A 21,267-nucleotide genomic window follows, 5' to 3' on the forward strand; every position below is an offset into this window, starting at 1 on the left:
TCAGGGTATGTAATGGCAGGGTTTGTGGACCTGGCTTAAATCAACTGCAAAACTAAGTAACCTTGAAAATGCGATGGACAACTTAAAAGCTATTGGTTAAGAAAAATTGAGGCTCACAGGCTCCAGACTTCTGTTTGATCATCAAATAGGTTGCAGAGCTGTTCAGTATCTCTATTCTTCTGAGACATTTGTATATTACCTTCTGTGAAAAGATCCTGGTATTCTGCACGTCCATGTAGCACAGAAAGCCACATTAGCTGTACAGCTAACAGGATCAGAGGCCTTGCATGCATGTTCTACACTGCAGATTTGTAGATCACCATTATCCCATACATGGGCAGACCAAACCAATCAACACTCCCACTAAAATAGAGCAGACATTTAGCTAGAGAACTCCCAGGCTTCCAAAGGAATTGAACCATGGGTGAAACACACCAAGACAAAGTGGCTGTAATGTGAGTAAACACACTCGTGGGGAGGGGGGACTGAGAATGGTTTAGCACTTGCACACCATCAGGTTAGTTTTTAAAAAACCTTTTATCTTCTAAATTAGCACCACTCCCCTCCCACTGACCACCTGTAATTCTGGTTCTCACCAGACTTTGCATTGATAAATTAACAGCATATGTGCAAAGAATGGAAACAGAGTCAAATATATGCCCCATTCCATATTGCATAGCTATGATACACTTGTTCTGATAGTTATATACCAGGGGCAGGCAAACTTTTTGGCCTGAGGGCCACATTGGGTTTCCAAAATTGTACGGAGGGCCGGTTAGGGGTGGCTGTGCCTCCCTAAACAGCCAGGCGTGGCCCGGCCCCCGCCCCTATCTGACCCCCCCGGGACTCCTGCCCCATCCACCCCCAGACTACCTGCCCCTGACTGCCGCCCCATCCAACTTTCCCTCTCCTTCCTGATTGCCCTCCTGCCTGGACCCCCTGCCCCCATTCAACCCCCCTGTTCCCCTGCCCTGTATCCAAACCCCCGCCCCCACTGCTCCCTCCTCCCTTACCGCACTGCCTGGAGCACTGGGGGCTGGCGGTGTTACAGCTGCACCACCCAGAGCGCCAGGAGAGGCAGCTGCGCCACCTGGCTGGAGCCAGCCGCGCCGCCGTGCAGCACAGAGCACCGGGTCAGGCCGGGCTCTGCAGCCCCGCCACCCAGAGCACTGCGCCGGCGGTGCACTGAGCTGAGGCTGCAGGGGAGGGGCCGGGGGCTCGCCTCCCAGGCCAGGAGCTCAGGGGCCAGGCAGGAGGGTCCCAAGGGCCGTAGTTTGCCCACCTCTGTTACATACCCTACACGATTACTTTTGAAAAACCTTATTTCCAATCTAAAATTTTAAAAAAGTATTAACAAGCATCCAATATCATTCAACCCCTCTGAATGAAAACTAATTCCTAACCCTCTACTGCAAGCTGTGCATACCCCACTAAATTACAGACAGCAAACGATGTAGTGAATGTCCATTGATAAGTGGACCCTTTGATATAATTACCGAGGACTCAAAATACATTGCAGAAAAATCAGTTGTTGCCTAGCAACCAGAGCAGTTATTCACCTGAACTGGCCTATCACTAGTCAGCTTTTTTTTTAAATAGCAGTTAAGCTTCATCCACTTTAAACCCCGGCATGTGTGATGATGCACAAGTAATGGACACCTGCATTTCTTAACACACCACCTGCAAAAACAATAAAAAGCTCCAATCATCGACTGATTAACACTTCTGCTCTCCAGCTAAACTAGTTCTGAGGGCATAACTCCTTGTTTTAATCAATGAGGCAGTCATCAGTCTCAGCACGATGGAGAATATTTTGACAGCACCATTCCACACGCATTACAAAGTACAGCTTCTACCACAGAGCAGAGCTATTTTATTAGAGAATTTCATTCACACAAAATGGAATTTTCACCCTCTACAAAAGACAACTTCTTGCTCAAAATTTGGCTAGAGTATTTTAGTCATCCTTGCTTATTGTAGAGAATAACTCAGTAAATTGCCTAAACTCAATCAAAACTAGGGCACTTATGGCAGTAGCAGCAACCTCACATCCTGGCTCCTTGCCACTGGCAGAGGGGAATTTGTTAAGCAGTAGAATAGCAAATGGAACTAATCATCACAGGATGTTCAGTCAGGTGATGACTGTGGATACATGTAATAAGGAACAAAGATGAACTAAACTGCACATTAACAGGTTTTATTTGATGATACTGTGCATTTGGACTGGAAACACAAGGGACTCTAAATACATTTGCATTTTCCTCTGAAGACTCCCCACTGATTGCCAGATTAAATTTAGAGGTTCCCTCCATTTTACAAAACATTTTTAGACTAAAAGGAAAAGCATAAACATGTTGGCGAAAGTGTATTACAAAAATGGTTTTTCAAATCCAGAAAACAGTAACATCTCAGCCATATTCCTGTTATACTGAAACTGGCCACATGAATATTGGAAACAGCTCTGTCTACAAAGAAGTCTGAGGCATAATTCTCATCTAGAACTACTGCTGATCATGAACTAGGATGTTACAGCAACATATTGCTCACACGCAGGAGAAAATAATTTGTCCTAAATGGAATGAAGTTGGGGGGAAGGGGGAGCTCCTGAATATGCGTATTTGGACAATTTTCTTCCTATGTTATTAAAGTTATGTCAAATTCAGGTCTAGAATGTTATTTGCCATCAGAAATTTTAAGATGCACTTTACTGAATCTAAACATTTCAATCAGATTCTGTTTAATGACACCATTGGAACCAAACTTAGTTCAAATTATTGCACTTTGTCAGAACAATTTTACCTTGTCCAAATTAATCTGTCATACTTTTAAGTGAAACTTAAAAATGAAAATACACTGAACTCTAACAAAAGCTCAGAATAAAGCTCCTATTTTATGGACTTGGCAACATGCCCTTCGTGACGGATGACTCTGGGAAGGGTAACATTCATCAGGTCCTGGACTGCAGAGGGAGCCTTAGTGCCAGCTCTGTAAAATGACTCATTTCAGGTTGTTTGCTTTGCCTCTTGATATATTCCAGTGTTTTTACCTACAGAGGAAGGAGACAGACAAATCTTTGTACTTTTTCTTGAATCAGCTTACTTGACAGCCCTATGAAAAGTTTAGTGACGATTTTCACTGGGTTTCAATACTGCAGTCCAATCCAGGCATAACCACCACACACTCCTGACCCCAGAGCTGGCAGTCACAGGTGTTGCTCAACAAGTGTTATTTTTCAGGTCTGGACCATGCTGCTTCTCCACTAACCAGAAAGGCAGTTTCATTTGGAGTAAAGCTGTCTCCTGTACTCCTAGCCCCAGCAGTTTCAGTTCTCATACATCCAGCAAATGCATGACATCCTTATTAAACGTGCTGGGAAAGTTACCAAGGCAGTCTAAATAGAAAAGGTCGGCTAGTTAGCATCCAGTAAGCCGATGCTGCCGACTGTTCCAGGCTGGATGCTAGTGTTGTAAAGTGGCCCACTGGTCATAGCAAAAGAGACTACAATCACACTCCAGTTTACTTATAACCCTGTCAGTCATGGGCCCAGGACACAAGTGAAAGGCTACCTCCGATTTCTGTTTTGAGCAGATGCTGATTCAAAGTTGGAATTTACATTATGTGCTCGCATATAAAATCAACAGTAAGTTATTAGGATTCAGATACACAGGACATGTTATTTTTCAATTCAAAACCATTTTAAAAGATTTAAATGAACATATTTTTGTTGTAAGAAAATAAATCTAATAAAATAACTGTGAGGCATGGCTAGGAAGGGTTAAACATCCTGTAAAATAAATAACTCACAGAAGACATGTGGGGAGATAATGTTTGTGTTTTTGTGTATTTACATATGTATGAGTAGGGTCCACAAGGTAATCAACAGTCCCTGTCTATGTTGTATTCTGATATCATTTAAATGAATTGTAAAAACGGGATATCTCGGTATTTCTCTCTCTCTGAAATATACTGTGAATGGTGGAGGAAAACCCCAATTGCCTTATGTTAATTCGTATAGCTAAGTGATGGACCTCCTTCAAAGTCATCCTAATTACCTTTTGTTCCCCAAGGAACTCCCAACTTGTCAAAGAGGACATGAAATTGTATAAAAGATCCTTGGGTCCCAATTCTGTCATCTCAGATCTGCTTAAGCTTCGTCAGGGGAAGTTTGAGTCACAAGACTGAGGTTGCAGTTATGCGGGTACACCCTGAATATGATATCTGGACATTGGACTATGACCTATGAACTGAATTCTAAAGGAACTCTTTGCAACCACAAAGCTCACCATCTCTGCTATGAATCTGCACCTAAATGAACTGAAGTCATGTCTGTATGTATATTGATCTTTTAACCATACTCTCTCTCTCTTGTTTTTTAATAAATTTTAGTTTAGTGTGTATTTGGGTAAGATCTGAAACATTCATTAGCCTGGCAGGTAATGTGTCCAATCCTTTGGGATTGGTAGAACCTTTCCTTTTATATGATGAAATAAGATTTACCGAAATTTTCATCATATTTGACGTGGGTACGTGGATGGAGGTCTGAGGCTGGATCACATTAAGGGAACTGTGTTGTTTGGACTTCTGAGTAACCAGTAAGGTAATAAAGAAGCTGTGAATCTAAGTATTGGAATATCCACCAGCTTTTTGGGGTTTGGCTGCCCCATTCTTTGAAGTTCACCCTAATTGAGTGACCACAGATGGCTTCCACTGGGACCCAGGTCACACTGACCCTTTCCACCAGTAGAAGTAAAAGGAAGGGCACCTAGAACTAATGCCAAAAATGGCACACTCCATTTCAGTCCATGTTATTCTTACCATAGTCTTGGTGTCAGCAAAGCCATGCTTCTGTGCCAGGTTCCAGAGATTGACTGAAAGTTGGTTTAGTTTGTTGTTCCGTAGATCTCCATGAGCTAAAATACTATTAAAGAAGTAGAGAGCCAGCTGGCTTTGGCGCTTCAGAGTCTATCATTAAAAAAAAAAAAAAAAAAAAAATATTATTCTACAGCCATCCTGGAGTTCTGATATATCAGCAAAATATAGATATCCTGATAATTATACACAGTTCAGAGAATTTTACCAACAGCTAGACATATGCTCTGTAACAAACAGGCCTAGCATTATCAACATTAGCAAGGACTTTGGGGCTAGTCCTCCACGCATTTGTCCTCAAAATAGGACAAATAAAAAAACACCTATCTACTCATTCAGCCCCATTCCAAAGTAGTGTGAGTTACAACAGTTCCTACATCAGGTGTCAGTTTAGCTCAATGACTTGGTACATTTTTGTAATACTGTGCATTCTAGATACCTGAACGGTTGTAGCTGTAAACACCACCACTACTGCATACTCACAGTACTGAACGTGGGCACCTCTTCTGCCACCTCACTGACAGGGCTGTTTGAAAGGTTCTACAGGATGATTTAGTGGGGGATTGGTCCTGCTTTGAGCAGGGGGTTGGACTAGATGACCTCCTGAGGTCCCTTCCAACCCTGATATTCTATGATACAAGAACCCTGAACTTACCTGAGATCAGGGTGCCTTTAAGATCCTATTAGGACTGTGAATATTAGCCCAGATTCATAAGAGTCCAGCAGACTTGGGGTGAAGTTCATATAGCCTGACCTCCCTTTTAGCCCCTCACACCTAACAGCAGCTTCCACAGGGATCTCAGCACTGTCTTCCCAGAGGTCCTCCCCACAGTTGCTTGCTGTCTCTTGAGGCCAGGAGGTTTCTCCCACTTTTTATAGTCAAGGAAATCCTACAAAGGATCTTTGGAACACAGGCAACCATGCACTAAACCTTATGGAGTGCTACTGGCCCTGCTGCTTAGCTTACTAGCGGTTGCAACAGCAGTCAAATTGTGTTTTAGGGAATGAAAGGCAGAGGCAAGTAAGACATATTACAGGACTGAGGCCCAACTGCCTCTGGCCCTCTCCTCCCAAAAGCTTTCAAAGTGGGACTCTGTATCAGTATCAGAAGACCAAGATCATGGAGACAGGAGAAAATGCTGTCAGCGCAGGCGGAGGTGAGATTGGTGGAGCAGAGTACAAGAGTTGGCAACTTTGTCTATCTTGGAAGTACAATATCCGCTAGTGGCCGGCTCACTAAGAAAGTCAAAGCAAGAATGGTAAAGGCAGTAGATCATTTTCCTGTCTGTCAAACATCTGGAGGAGTGAGAAGAATACAATGCTATTGTCCTCCCAACATTATTGTTAGCCCTGGAAACACGACAGATTACTCCTCGGATTAAGTGAGGAGGCATGGGATATGGGGGTGGGGAAGAAAAGACAGATGGAGGAAGGGAGTTATTGCTGGGAGGGGGGGTCACATAGACTGGAGGTCAGAAGGGCTAGTGTGGGGACAAACTGGAGCAGGGGCTGAATGGGAGTGGGGGTGCAGGGACACATGGGAGTAGAGAGGGGTGGCTGAGTGCGGGTGCAGGGACACATGGGGATGGGGTGAGCAGGTGCAGGGACACATGAAGACAGGGCGTGATGTGTCTGATGGATTGGGAGAGGCTAGGGCTCAGCTCCCCAACTCCCTAACAATCCCTCCACACCCCAAAAAACCTGTTCCATACTTCTCCCACCCACACCCAAAAACCCACGTGGTTCACTCCCAGGCTCCTTCCGAACAATTACTTCCCTCTCCCTCAGCTCCTCCATTACCCCTGACTCCCCAAACCTTTGCACTGGTTCTGAGGCATGCAGGAAATACGTTTCTGTATTGTAGTTTAAGTGAATTACTCAACGTTCTGTATTAATATGCCTAGTAAGAAATCTATTTGTCAAAAAAACATTTCTTAAATCTTTTTTGTTGTCTGTATTGTTACAGACGTATTTAAAAATACCTGTCAGCAAGTAAGTTACCAAAAGAATTGAAACTGGCGTGATTATATTGTCTTATTTTGACAAATAAAATATGCAGAATTTTAAAATACTGTGCGCAGAATTTTCAGTGTTTTGGTGCAGCATTCCACCAGGAGTAGCAGGTAGTGGAAATACATGATAGGAAACTGAATGCATTTCAGCACCATTGTTTAAGAAGAATCTTGAAAATTCATTGAAGAGATTGTGTAACCAATGAGAAAGTGTTGTGCTGCACAGGTCACCAGACTGTGGACTCAATAATTACGGAGAGACTGCTTTGTCATCAGCCTTCCCATAGCAGAAGCTCAAGGTATTTCAGACTGGATTCCACGCAGAGAAAAAAGAAGTCATGGAAGACAAAGAATGACCTATCGCAGGATGATTGAAAAGGATATTACCATCGTGGAGACAACTTATGATGGAGTCGCACCTTGGTCTGGATAAACAGCAACAGAAAGAATGGGTTGTCTCATGCACCACTAGGTGCAGGAGATTCTAAGTCTAAGTCTCCTCCCAAGAGATACAGAAAAAAGGGAGAGGGCTTCCTTGCTCCAAAAGGCAGCGGGGAAGAACCCCTTGACAATTTAAAAAAAAATTAATTGCAAAACTTTGCAAATCAGGTCTCTTATAGAGCAACTTTACACAGCTATACTACAGACCTCTTAGCATCACCACCAGCACGGGGCATGCATAATGGAAATGCTGACACCACTTCCACTGTTAGTTATGCCTGTGCTGCTAGGCACTGCTCTTATCAAAGGTCCTGGCTGAGAGGAGGTATTTATTTACCCTTGCTTTTCTAGAGCTGTGCTTTGTGTTCGGCTCACTTGGAAAAGAGACCGTTGATTAAAAGGCAGAGCCTCATCTACTACAGTAATTGAATCAATTGAAGAGCAGTTAGAAGCAAGTGCACAATCATAGTCAACCCCCCACATTAATTAACAAATTTCATACTTCACTTGAGCCTTCTCTAAATTCAGCCAGTAAATTCTATAGCCGGTATACAGTATTGTTGTAGCAGTGAAAAGAAATTAACGTTTCCTATCGCTGCCAGCAGAACTAATTGCATATGCACGCTATCAAAAAGGAGATGGCATGGACCAAGCAGCTAAATAAGGACAAGAGAAGATACCCACCCCCACTGGGGGCAGTAGCACTTGATCGTTAAGCATTTAGCGACCAACCTACAAACACGCCAACTCTTTCAAATCAGTGAGATTACTCATGGTAACAAGTTCTAGCAAACACGTTAATAAAATGTAGGCTCAGACCTTCACTATTTTATCTATTTTTCTCCCACTTGTGACTGTCTCTTTTATTCATGGTGCCCCTTAGTTTGGGAGGCTTTCCCAAACCTAACATATGCTAAACTACCTTAGAAAACTTTGGACAATGGGTCTGTCAGTGAAGCATCTAGCTATGAAGACAACAAGCCACTGTGTGGTTTGGGCCACTGTATTTTATTCATAAGTGCCTTTAGAATGTAAGCTCTGCACATACCGATTCTGTTCTTTATTTAGCATGTTCAGCTGCTACATAGATAGGAAGATATTTTACAAAAAAAAAATACTGAATTGGCAAGGTCACATAGCATTGGAGTATTTGACTATCACCACTGTTGAATATTTAAAGTCATCACATAGTACAAGTGGCTACTTTTCAATAGATTACTACTTTTATTCTGAGGTGGTGCTTAGAATATTAGATTGAAACCCCCTTTCTTAAAAACTTTTATTACAAAAATTATGGGTCACTCAGTGAGTACATAAATCCCCACTAGTGTTAATGGGAGTAAAGTGCAGCAGTCACAGAGAAAATGCTTCCATTTACATTTATATATTGTAGCACCTTTCATCCCAGTGGCTCCCAAAGCTTTTTACAGCCTTAGATTCAAGCATCATTTCATCCACTGTTGAAATGTAGCCACTTCTGGACACAGACACGGTCCATCAGTCTGCCCCAGCAACACATCTAGCAAACTATCAGGAAACGATGAGTAGTTAGAAAGTAACTATCAGAGCTGAGAGAAAGCACTGCATTAGGACCAACGTCTTTGAGCAAAAGGAAAATAAAAGAAAGAATATATGATGCATGCATTTGAGATGGGAGAATTATGCGATGCAAAGCCTTTTTGCCACTCCACCATGTATTTTGTACTTGTACATTTTAGAGAAATACTTCAGAAATGTTTAGAGCATTTGAATTATTATCTGAACTATTTTCCCCCTCCACCTTAGGTTAACCACTTGTGCCTATATATTTTTGCTTGAATCCAAACATAAAAGAGAGACTGTTTGAAGCTGCCTGCAGGTTTACGATAGTAATAATCCTAGTGGAGCTAGATTATTGAGCTGAGTGCAGGAGAGGTGGTCAAAGGTCTCTTCCCTGGATATCCCCACCTCATTGTATTTCTATACAATATATATGCCTGTGTATGTGCCCACACTCTGTTTAACATTTTGATAACATACAGAACACTTCAAAAAGGATACAGCACATTCAAGACAGAGTCAGAAGGAAGGGATGTACATTACAATTCACAGTATTTTGAGGTAAGCACACAGGCACAAGTAGGAGATGGGGATCCAATCATATGTTAGAAGTTGCAAAGTTAAGAGATGCACAGACTCCAGAGAAGATGGAGTAAAGTCCACTATATAAAAAGGAACAAAAGCAAGAAGGCGTGCAACACTCTACATCATGATCAACAAGAATATTTGTGTAACATGGCACTGACCTCAAATCTGAATGAGAAATCCATGTCAACAACCTGCCAACTCCACTGACATAACCAAGACGGAATTGTGGAGGGCGTTCCAACTCATGAGGATGTATTTATGGGCAGCAAACAGAGAGGAATAGATCAAGTTTCATGTGATTATGGCAGTCACATAAATCATGAGACTAATAGTTCCCACACCAAAGAGAGCAGAGAGTACCCACTTGGTAAGCATTTTTCATAATCTTTGAAACAGTGTGTAGATGACACTGGAATAAAGAAAGAACTACACAAGCCCAGAACATGTGGCCTGTTATGTCCCTCATGTCCTATCCCCTCCAGCAAAGAGTAGAGTAATATCTTAATTTAATATGGCATGATGGAGAAAAATGTGATCTTGCTGTTATTATCCATTTTAGCACTGCTTACAATAGCAATCCTGCTTCCTAGCATTCACTCCAGCCTTCTGTTGAAATTTGCTCGCTTAGAGCTTCATGCTGTGAGGAACAAGGCATTTGGGAATTTAGATGTGCTCCTTCCTCTCAAGAGGTCACAGTGGGCAGCTTCTCCTCTCCTCAAGAGTCCTTCAGGGGCCTGTTCATACACATTAGTCAATTAGGGACGATCATAAGATGGTATAAGCAGACAATATCAAGCTCTCAGAACTTAATACACAGTGCCATTACACAGTTATCCTCCTCTCTGGGATAATAAAGCCCCTCGATATAAGACAACTGACTCAAGTTCAGCCTGAGTAAAAGGTGATGCTGACTGGAACAGAGGAAACACTAATAACCCAGCAGCAGCTCTGAACTCGCCAACTGTTGTAAGCGCAAGTCCCCTGTTTACTAAGGTAGTATGTACACAGTCTTAGGGTCCTCTTGGACTCATCATTGCACCTGCATTCCTAAATAGTAGCAGCAAGCAGAAATTCCTTCTTCAGATGGCCAGGTGACTAAATCCTTTCTTGTGGATACAGACCTTGAAACAGCACTCTGTGATTTGTCAGTCTCACTCTAGGAGTACTCCAATACACTCTACATGGGAACTCCAGCTGGCTTGGTGTGCAGGAGCTTGCTTTCCTGGTTAGACCAATGAGAACACACTACTCCAGTGCTCCAAGCCCTATATTGGCTACCTATCAGATTCAGGATACACTTCAAGACCATGGCCCTAATTTTTAAAGACCTCATTAAAGTAGAGCTCAGCAACTTTCTCTATTCGTTTCTCTATTGCCACATGGGGTTCACGGATGATAGAACCCATGGCAATACTCTCAGAAGCACTTTTGTTGAAGGCCCTAGGCCAGAGAAATCCCTGTCAGCAGAGATCAGGATGGTTCCCACTCTTGCCACTATTAAAGAGCAGTACGAGACACTTCCCACTGAGCAAGCCTTCCAAGATAACCGCAAGCTACAACAATGGCCTGCCTACATTTCTCAGACTGACAACTTAATAGAAATAGTTGCTTTTCTAGGAGGTATCACAAGTGTACTCAGGAGACCATTCAATACCTCTTTGTTATGGAAGTGAGATGAGATGTTGGAATGAAGAATCTTAACTGGCTGTAGACTAACCAAGTTGCTGGAAATTCTGAAAACACTGTAAGTTCACCTCATCTTTGAGATGTATGATTTGAATGAGGAGCAGGGTGAAGTTTGGACTTCTGATAACTGGAACTGTGGGAGAATTGCAAATATTTGTTTCTGGCAACTCCTACAGCTTGCAGATACTTTCCCAACAGTGGAGGAAGCATGCTTCCTGATCCAAGGAGCTAACAAAGCCATCACTGTTTGAAGGCTTTAGTAACAATACTGGAGTGACAATAATAGAGAATTGTTTCAGGAAGAACTTTAAATCTTTAGCATCTTTAAAATAAAAAACAGGTGAGCTAATTGGGTAAATAGGTGTGGTGGCTGAGAGATTAAGGAGCTTGACTACAATCCCGAAAGTTGAGAGTTCAGGTCTCACTTAATCTCACCCTGAAAGGCCACCACCAGTTATCACCCAGGTGCAAAACGCATATCTGATCCATCAGGTTAGGGTAGTCAAAAGTGGTCGGACATGATGCTGACCACCTCACTTCCTGGTGTAACATTGGCTACTGTAACACTTTGGTTTTGGATCCAAAGCAAATGGCTCTGCACGAAACATGCGCACATTTGACTGTTCACGACTCAGTCCAACTGCAGCAGGCAGGATCTTAACATTTATAAGAATTCTGCATTAAAAACAAACAAACAAACAAAAAACCTTCCAGCCCAAAATGCAATAAAAATGCAAAGCAGGGAACAGTATGGTGGCACACTCCCATGACCACAGATGGTTTGTATTTGTATAGGGTAGTTTGGGATTGTAAATTTCAGTTGAAACATTATCACACAAAAGAAGCAGAATTTTTGAAAGATATTTTAAAGTAATATAGGAAGAAAGGAGGAGCATACTGTGTTAACATCAGATTCACTTCTCTTCCTTCAAATTGCAGTTTGGCAGTCATTTAATTATATGAAAATCAATTCCCTTTTATGGGTTTCAAATGAAATGAACCAAGGAAAACCAATATCAGCAGAGGCTTGTTCATGTAAATGAGCAGCCAAATAATAAAAGGTCGCCAACACTGAAGTGATCAAAATAAAATTTGAGATGATTTTCTGCCAAGTACTGCTTTAGAGATGAAGGATGTGACTTTAATCAACATCATCAACCCCTACACTCCCCACCCCCTAAAAAAAAGGAAAAAAAGAGAGAAATACTTGGCTTCTGTATAGTGCTCTTCATCCACAGATCTGAAAGCACTTTGTAAAGGAAGGCAAATATCCCCCCACCTTACAACTGGGGAAACTGAGGCACAGAAGAGAAGTGACTTGCCCAAGATCACACAGCTTCCCAATAACAGAGCTAGGATCATAATGTGTGTCCCTTTACTCTCAATCCAGTGTCCCTCTATCTACTGGACCATAATACCTCCTGCTTCAGTGAATTAGCTAGACGGACTCTCTTAGTAGTCTAAGCATCAGGTTTGTAAAGCTAGACTTCCTGGAAACACAAGTCCCAATCCCAGCAGGACAGGCTCAGCCTGCGTGAGCTAAATACAGTGACAGTTTACTGTGTTTGGTATTTCACAGAGTATCTTAAAACCCGGTCCTGTGTGTTCTGTGAGCACGTTAAAAAGATCCCATGGCACTATTTCTAAGAGCAGAAGTTGCTTTGGTGTCCTTGCCATTGCACAGGGTGCTGGTTTGCTGTTGCATCCAAAGACAGCTGTATTTCACTGTGCTACTGTACATACATAGTTTATGCTGTACGTTGGAATGTGCCACCATAAAAATGTGGCATTTATTAATTTTGAATCTCTACAGTTGTTTTATGAGAAAGTATTTGATATCAAAGGCAGAGGAAATACTACTGTAACAGCAGTAGCTGGGCTCTCAAGTGCGTGTTGCTTAATGAATTCTTGGAGGCATACCTTACGGATCTCTCTTTAGAAGAATTTCTAAAATGTAATCCCAGCAGAAGGGGAAGAAAAAAAACCAACCACCTGAACTATTTGGCGAGTAGCCAAGTAAAATGACATAAGAGAATGACTTCAGCTCTATTTTCTTTCCATCAAAGACTCACTTTGCCCTGTATTTCAGGCTATAAGACATGAGACCTAAGTCTAATAGAGATAGTTTAAAAAAAAAAAAGAGAGAAGAAGCTGTTGCAGTGGGAACTGAAGCTCAGAAACAGACATGTTACCAGGGGCATAGTCTGTTCTCATGCAAAGGTGAGGAGTTCAGCAACATGGAGAATGCCAGTCATAAAAGATGAGCCCATAGAGCTGTTTTTGATCTCACATACTGTATAAACCCGAAATCAAGGAATCCAATAAGTCGACAAGGGTTTGTGCTTTGTTTTAACTAGTGTAACCATTATTCAAAATAGGGTAAAAGTGAAAGTACTCCCTACAACTAAGCAAATCATTCTTAATCACCCTCTGGGATGCAGAGCCTTTACCAATAAAGTAATTTCCACTGCATTTAGCTCAGAACAGACCAATGGGTTAATTCTCATTTTGTCCATTAGCCTATTCCAGAGGTCTGGTTAGGTTGGTGAGAAAAGTACCAGTTGGGACTAGGGAGAAAGTAGAGACTTTGGTTTAGGTCAGGAGTGAAGTGACAGCTGGGAGGGAATGGGAACAGAAGGGAGTTGTAGAGATTATTACATCTCAAGAAAAGCAGCAGGACCAAAGTTGGCACCAGAGCAGCATCCACTGCCTAGCAAAAAACAATTCTCTCTGGTACAACTGACTGTCCATGTCATGCACAGAATGCAGCTAAACAATCCATCTCTTAAAGAGTACAACAACAAATAGTGGGGCTATAAATATTACTGAATCTCTTCACCCCACTGTTGCCTATGTGATGTCTGTTTATTTTTTTTTAACCAAAGTAACACCATACAATCCTCTCTAGCTTTGTAAACATTCACAGGGCTTTCCAAAAGCAGCAACACACTAGATTGCACTGTCAATTATTTACTCCTGGGGGAATTCTGCATCACTGTGTGTGCGCAAAATTCATGTCCCCTACAGATTTCTTTGGTTCCCCGCAGAAAAATGGCTTCTGGCGGTGAAGCAAAGGGAAACCCCAAGAGCAGTCACGCACCTCTCCCCAGCAGTGCAGGCAGATTGGTTTGGGCGCCCGGAACAGCCAGTAGAGACGTAAATCACTGCTGCAGGGAGTGGACTGGGTAGCTGTGCATGTGAGAAAGAGACACTCTGTCCCTCTGTCTCGCTATCGCAGCACCCTCGGCATGGAGGGGCAGGGCTTCAGGGTGTTTCTGAGGAGGTAAGCGTGGAAAGACCAGAATGTAGAAGCCTGCCTGTTTAGTGAATTGTTCCCATTCCTCTTTGTGAATTCCCCCAGGAGTACAAAACAGGTATAAAAGTTTTAAGACTCCTTTACATTGCCAGTGAGGTGTAAAGGACAGTATGGCCTTATAAATGCTTATGGTGCTTTAGCTATTAGAACTGGTCTAACTTTCTGGACTGAAAAAATTTCCTATCAAAATGTGCTCCATGAACTGTTTGCTACTGATCTTTCTACCAACGGTCAGTAGCCAATATAAATTGTGAGTTTGACTCACCAGCCCTCAGTTGCTCTTCAGTTGTCTATGATGTAACACTGAGCATATGGCTGCATATATTTGTATGCTCCCCACTCCCATTCTCCATTCATTGTATTGTAGTTCAAATAAATTACCAAAATAATTGAAACCAGTGTGATTATATTGTGCTATTTTGACAAATAAAATATGCAGAACTTTGCAGAATTTTAAAATATTGTGCAAGGAATTTTTAAATTTTTGGCGTAAAATTTCCCCAGGAGTATCAATTGAAAAGGCTCATTTATTGAGCTCTGCAAGTGATCTGATGTTGCACTGTACAGTAATAAGACAAGAAAAGGCATACCTCCTCCTGTCCAAGGGTCTTCAGATGGTCCAGGATCTGAGCTATCACTGTCTCACACAGCTTGTTAATTTCAATCAGGAACTTGGAGTCTCCACCATAGAGGGTGTCATTGGAATCAACTGCAGAAACAAGCATAAATAAATCTGAGTTTAATTTGGATAATTATGTAAGTGTGTTTGCTGCAAAACAATACTGGATATTTAAAACAGATAGTTTTTAAAGCTGTAAAATGACCCCACCCGCATATGAAATCCTTCATAAAGACCTGACACCTGTGTTTTTACCACCATTGACTGATCTTAATTGCACGCTGCAACACAAAGCAACATACAGCACAACATACGAATCTTCCATATGGCCAGATCCCTTGCTTTCACTGAAGCTAGGTAGGTTTTGCCACTGACTTTAATAGGAGCGGGATTGATTAAGTTGATGGACAATTTATGCTTTATCCAATACATGCACCAACATATAGTTTTTCAGAGTGTTCCAGCAACCACAAACTTGGAGCCCTCATATATTACCATACCACTTTACAACTGCAGAAACGCTGCTTGTCTCTGTCAAAGCAATAGTGTTCATGGGAAGAGAACTTCAGAAAAATTGGTGAAGACTGAAAGGCTTGTGCCTATTTTGTAGCACATACCTTGTACACTGTACATGTAAATTTTTCACTTAGCTGTTCCATACCTTTTATTTGTAACTTACTATATGAATGCAAAGCTGACAATCTGGAGAAAAATTTGGCTTATTGACACTGTCACCCCAATTTTCCAGATCATTAACTATTATAAAATGTGTTAGTGGGACAAGTGACACCAGTTTCTCTTCAATGCTTAACCCCTCTAGCTGATTCTCCCTGTATACCTGGGAAACCTAGACCCATAAGTATAAGGAAATCAGGCATGTGTGCAACTATCCAGGTGACTCCGGAATTATATATGCATGTTGCTTACACCAGGTTTATATTTATTTGTATACCTAAAAAATGGTAAGGCATTCTAAAGTAAAACTTGATTAACTGAAAATCATGGCCAATACTGACTAAATTCAGATAATAGCAGGAATTTTCAAAGTAGTCTGTATTGTTTTATACCAACTACATAGCCTTCTTTCACCTACTCACTTTAAGCAACACTTATTTTAAAGAGAATACATTACATGAAGAATTTTCAAATACAAGCATACTCTAGAGAAATCAGGGAGTGGGAGAGGAAGATCATCCCCAGCCCTCAGAGAACTTATTATTTAAAAGGTTTTGTTTTATTATTTTATTACTCTTTGGAAACTACTTTCCTTACATGCTGACAAAATAACATGAGAAATGAAAGCTTAGAATGAACAGTCAGTATGGTTATTACTGATGCACCACATTCAATTGGTGCTAGAGCAGCTTTTAACTGCTATTAATTGCAGTTTTATTTTTATTTTTTAAATATTGCAGTAAAAAGTAAATACATGCTGAGCAAAAACACGAGTGATGTAATTTTAAAGCTCATAGGTTCAAACATTTTACACAGCCACAGACTTGATACAAAAAACGTAGCCCTTTTTTAAATACCTGTGGCTTCTGTTTCATGACAAACATCTATTTTATCAGTAATGCCAGTGGGCCTCATCTGAAATCAAGGATCCATTCTGCTAGGTGCAGTATGGACATACACACACAGCCACTGCACTACAGAGCGCACACTAGAAACCTACATAAGTGAAACAAAGCTGACTACAGAACAAGGAGATCTGATTCAGTCATTTCTCATACACAGAGTTGCCAACTTTCTAATCACACAAAATAGAACACCCTTGCCCCACCTCCTTCCCAGAGGCCCCGCCCCCAGCCCTTCTCCTAGGCTCCTCCCTCTGTTGCTTGCTCTCCCCCACCCTGTCTCACTTTCACCAGGCTGGGGCACAGAGTTGGGGTGCAGGAAAGGGTGAGGGCTCCGGGGTGGGCAAGAGATGAGGGGTTAGGGGTGCAGGAGGGGGCTCAGGACTGGGGCAGGGGGTTGGGGTGCAGGCTCTGGGAGGGAGTTATGGTGCGGGAGCAGGTTAGGTTTGCCAACTTTCTACTTGTGCAAAACCGAACACCCTTGCTCTGCCCCATCTCCGACGCCCCAGCCCTGCTCACTCCATCCCCCATTCCCTCTGTCACTCACTCTCCCCATCCTCAAGGGACTGGATCAGGGGGTTGGGGTGCGGGGGGGGGGAAGGGCTCCGGCTGGGGGTGCGGGCTCTGGGGTGGGGCTGGAGATAAGGGGTTTGGAGTGCAGAAGGGTATTCTGGGCTGGGACTGAGGGGTTTGGAGGGTGGGAGGGGGATCAGGGAGTAGGCTCTGGCTTGGGGTGCTGGCTCTGGGGATGAGGGTTTTGGGGTGCAGGATGGGGCTACAGGCTGGGATCGAGGGGTTCAGAGGGTGGGAGGGGGATCAGGGCTAGGGTCCGGGGTTGTGTCACTGGAGGGAGTCAGGGGTGCAGGTTCCGGGTGTCACTTACCTTAGGCGGCTTTTGGAAGCAACGGCATGACCCCCTCCAGCTCCTACGTGGAGGCACAGCCAGGTGGCTCTGCACACTGCCCCGTCCGCAGGCGCCACTTCTGCAGCTCCCATTGGCCCCGGTTCCCAGCCAATGGAAGGGACAGAGCCAGCATTTGGGGCAGGGGCAGCGTGCAGAGCCCCCTGGCTGCCCCTACGCATAGGAGTCAGAGTGGGGACATGCCACTGCTTCCTGGAGCCACGCAGAGCCACGGTAGGAAGGGAGCCTGCCTTAGCCACACTGCGCCGCTGACCAGACTTTTAACGGCCTGGTCAGCAGTACTGATCGGAGCCGCCAGGGTCCCTTTTCGACCGGGCATTCCGGTTGAAAACTGGACACCTTGCAACTCTAGATTCCAACCTGAGGCAGGAGGTTGGGGAGCGGGAGGATGTTCGGGGTGTGGGCTCTGTCCAGGCAGCACTTACCTCCGGTGGCTCCTGGATACATCCAGTATGTCCGGCTCCTAGGTGGAGGGACCTGGGGCTCTGCTCGCTGCCCACACCCACAGGCACTGCCTCCACAGCTCCCACTGGCCGCGTTTCTCAGCCTATGGGAGCTGCAGAGCCGGCGCTTGTGGCAGGGGCAGCACATGGAGCTCCCGTAGCCACCCTTGTGCCTAGGAACAAGGCATGCCAGCTGCTTCTGGGAACCACACAGAACCAGGGCAGGCAGGGAGCCTGCCTTAGCCCTGCTGCGCTGCTGACCAGACTTTTAATGGCCCAGTCAGCGGTGCTGACCAGAGCCACCAGGATCCCTTTTCAACCAGGGATTCTGGTCGAAAACCGGATGCCTGGCAACCCTAGTCACACAATCTATGCAATCGTCAATATGGCAGAAACCACTTTATTTCACTTTGCTGACCAAAAGCAGTTTGTCTTGTATCTATAGATATTTAATTTGTTGGGTTGTTTAGATTATGATCTAAGCCTTAACTCTGCAGCATCAGCTCTGGATGTCTGCAAAAACTGGAAATTCAGCAGCAGCAGATAAATTCAACAAACTTGGTTATTTTAAATAAATCCAGATAGCAAGTTTTTAATGCTATGTATTTTGATATTACATACAATTTTTTAATATCACCAAAATTTACATCTTGAACATGCCACAGATGATGAAAACTGCACTGTAGAAATTGCTAGGGATGAAAAAGGAACTTTGACAATCAGGAAAAGGACAGTTGTAGCTTTTGACACATGGGAATATACCAGAGGTGGGGGTTTTGTTTTAAATGCAAATAGGAAACCTCTCCTCTTTCTTCCTTTGTTGTGGGAAAGGTACAGGTGACTTGAAAAACAATACTTTTGGAAAGACTGGAAGACCTGGACTTCTAATTCCATACCTCAGCAATCTGTGACAAGTATGGCTAAGATTTTGGGGCTGAAGCAAAAAATATCATGGAGGTCTCTGGAAGTCATGGATTCTGTGATATAATCATAACCTTAGAGATAAGCAACTAGTGCTTCTAATTATCACCCACCAGTATTTACCAGTACATTCAATGATGGATACAGTTCATTAGCTGGATATTTCAGTTATAAGCTGAAGTGAGCAAATAGCTGATATTTTAAATTGCCATTACTAGGTTTCAGAGTTAACACATTGATACCCTTGTGAATTCACATCTCTTCAAGCTATTGTGTCAGGCTGCTTGTCTGCAAGCAGGAAAGCAATACTGCATTGATTTACGTTCAGTTCATGTTTGGTACAAACTTTGCAAACATCAAGAAAACCTAGATTCTGCAGCACAATTCCTCAGTGGCATGAGGTGTATGCATGACAAATTCCACAGCCAAGAACAATGAGAATCACCAGGCTCAGATTCTGAAGCGGTGAATCGATAAAGTGCCAAAAAAACTGTCTGTATTGGAAGAAGCATGCTGGGTAAATACTAGCATTAACAGGTTCTAATGTGTGATTATCTAAATCAGAATAAAGGTCTATTTGGTATAAACACATTTTAACACCTGGATACATTTTATGTTATGTGCTTCGTGCAGATGCCAGGAAAACTGTTCCATCACATGAAGTCAGTACTCCCCATTGAGTTAATACTCAAGTGGACCACCATTTTGCATCACAGGCACCGAAAACTCTTAATTGCCAATGCACTAGGGCCCTGGATCCTATGACAACTGCATCTACAAGTAGACGAATGGCTGAAAAAAAATCCACTAAATCCAGAGGAAAGATTCCATATTCATTGTACTTGGTACTGCTGCCATTTGAATGGTATTTGCACCTAGTCAGGCATGAAAGCTATTTCACTGCAAGCTGAACTCATTTCAGAAATCCACCAGCATCTTTAATGGAACAAACCAGCAGCTGCAAGAGGATAGTCCCATGTTTGTTGATGTAGAATGAGATTAAAGATTCTCAGCAAGTCATGGCCAGTCCTCTTTGGCTGTGTATATTTAGCATCATCCTCTTTCATGTCACAATTTTCTACTGACTACATAATAATCTGTACGCACTTATTTACGATCTGTTGATTTTAATTTTCTTCCTCAGCAAAATCTAGGTATTTCTAATAAATCAAATCTCCAAGAGAATAAAAAATCCAATGTCCCCCAGACATCCTTCACAATCATTCCCAGTTCTCTCTCTTTGTACAAGGCACTCCAAGAAATCCATACAACTATGGTGCTGCTGTCTAGAAACAGAAATGTTGCCCCAGGGGAAGAGGGAAAATAACTACTTCACATAGCTTTTTTCATTTGATGATATCATAGGACTTTACAAACATTTAAACTTCATAACACCCCCAAGAAATGAGTAAGTGTTATTCTGACCCTTTTATAAATGGAAAAAAGATAAGATCACATTCACTTTCTTAGAGATTCTGAAAGAGACTAGGAAGATCTCCACTACAGTCCGATGTTCCATATTGGCTCAATTGTAAACTTCCTCCTAGGCTGCTACATCTTGTCATGGATGGTGACTTTATCTTGGTAGCCCATCCACCAGAAGAACTCAAGTATTTATTTTAGATCTGCCTTTGTTTGAAAATCAGCATACCATCAGAAGGAAGCACAGTCTTAGAGCAGGGGACCAAAAGTCAAGATATCTGGGTTCTACTCCCAGTTCTGCTACTAACTCACCACCACACTTTCAAACATTTTAATCATTCTGAGCCCCACTTTCATGGTTCCAGCTATACAATGAAAATAAATAAATAAATATATAATTGCCAGAGTGAGATCTTAGCGTCTAGGTGTAAAAACCACAAGCAATTACAATCCACAAAGGACACTCTTCTCTGCCATATATTTTAGCCTTTTTCTGGAGCACACTACATTTGCAGCATCTTTTTTATCACTGTCAGAATCAGATTTTTTGTAAAATCACAACTTTTAAAATTTTAAATTTTCCTGCAGAGAAGCCAACCCTTCTTAAATGAGTATTTAGAAAGTAGGAAGCAGAAAACCAGTGCAGATATCGCTTAAAGGGGAAATTGGGCCTCTCTTTTCCTTTACAGGGATCCTGAAATAGGATTTAAACTTTGCTGTCACTAACTGCATCTCTCCTCTTTACTGAAAGTCTATTATGCCTCAGTGCTGTCCAAAGTGTCAATGACCTGCAAGTCCAATGACTGGAACGTATCCAATGCGTGGGAAGGTTTTATTTGCTAGTTGTTTCACCTTCCCTGTTATGATTTAAGAAGACACAACTACCACATCCAAACACAGCTGCATTTACAA

The 21,267-nt window shown here is 42.7% G+C and overlaps 1 protein-coding gene across 4 annotated transcripts in view; it reads right to left on the reverse strand.

Annotated features, from left to right (window-relative positions):
- Nucleotides 1–1,836: 1,836 nt before the first annotated feature.
- The window catches only part of VPS35L (VPS35 endosomal protein sorting factor like), a 120,265-nt gene continuing 100,834 nt past the window's right edge, over nucleotides 1,837–21,267 (reverse strand). For all 4 annotated transcript variants that reach the window (XM_073362283.1, XM_073362284.1, XM_073362282.1 and 1 more), the window contains 3 exons: nucleotides 15,042–15,160; nucleotides 4,816–4,962; nucleotides 1,837–3,046 (listed from right to left, as the gene is read on the reverse strand). In XM_073362283.1, the coding sequence (XP_073218384.1) occupies nucleotides 2,948–3,046; nucleotides 4,816–4,962; nucleotides 15,042–15,160 (365 nt within the window). In that variant the 3' untranslated portion in view covers nucleotides 1,837–2,947. The remainder of the gene's footprint in view (nucleotides 3,047–4,815; nucleotides 4,963–15,041; nucleotides 15,161–21,267) is intronic.

This window comes from Lepidochelys kempii, chromosome 10 (assembly GCF_965140265.1).
Source record: "Lepidochelys kempii isolate rLepKem1 chromosome 10, rLepKem1.hap2, whole genome shotgun sequence".
NCBI lineage: Eukaryota > Metazoa > Chordata > Testudines > Cheloniidae > Lepidochelys > Lepidochelys kempii.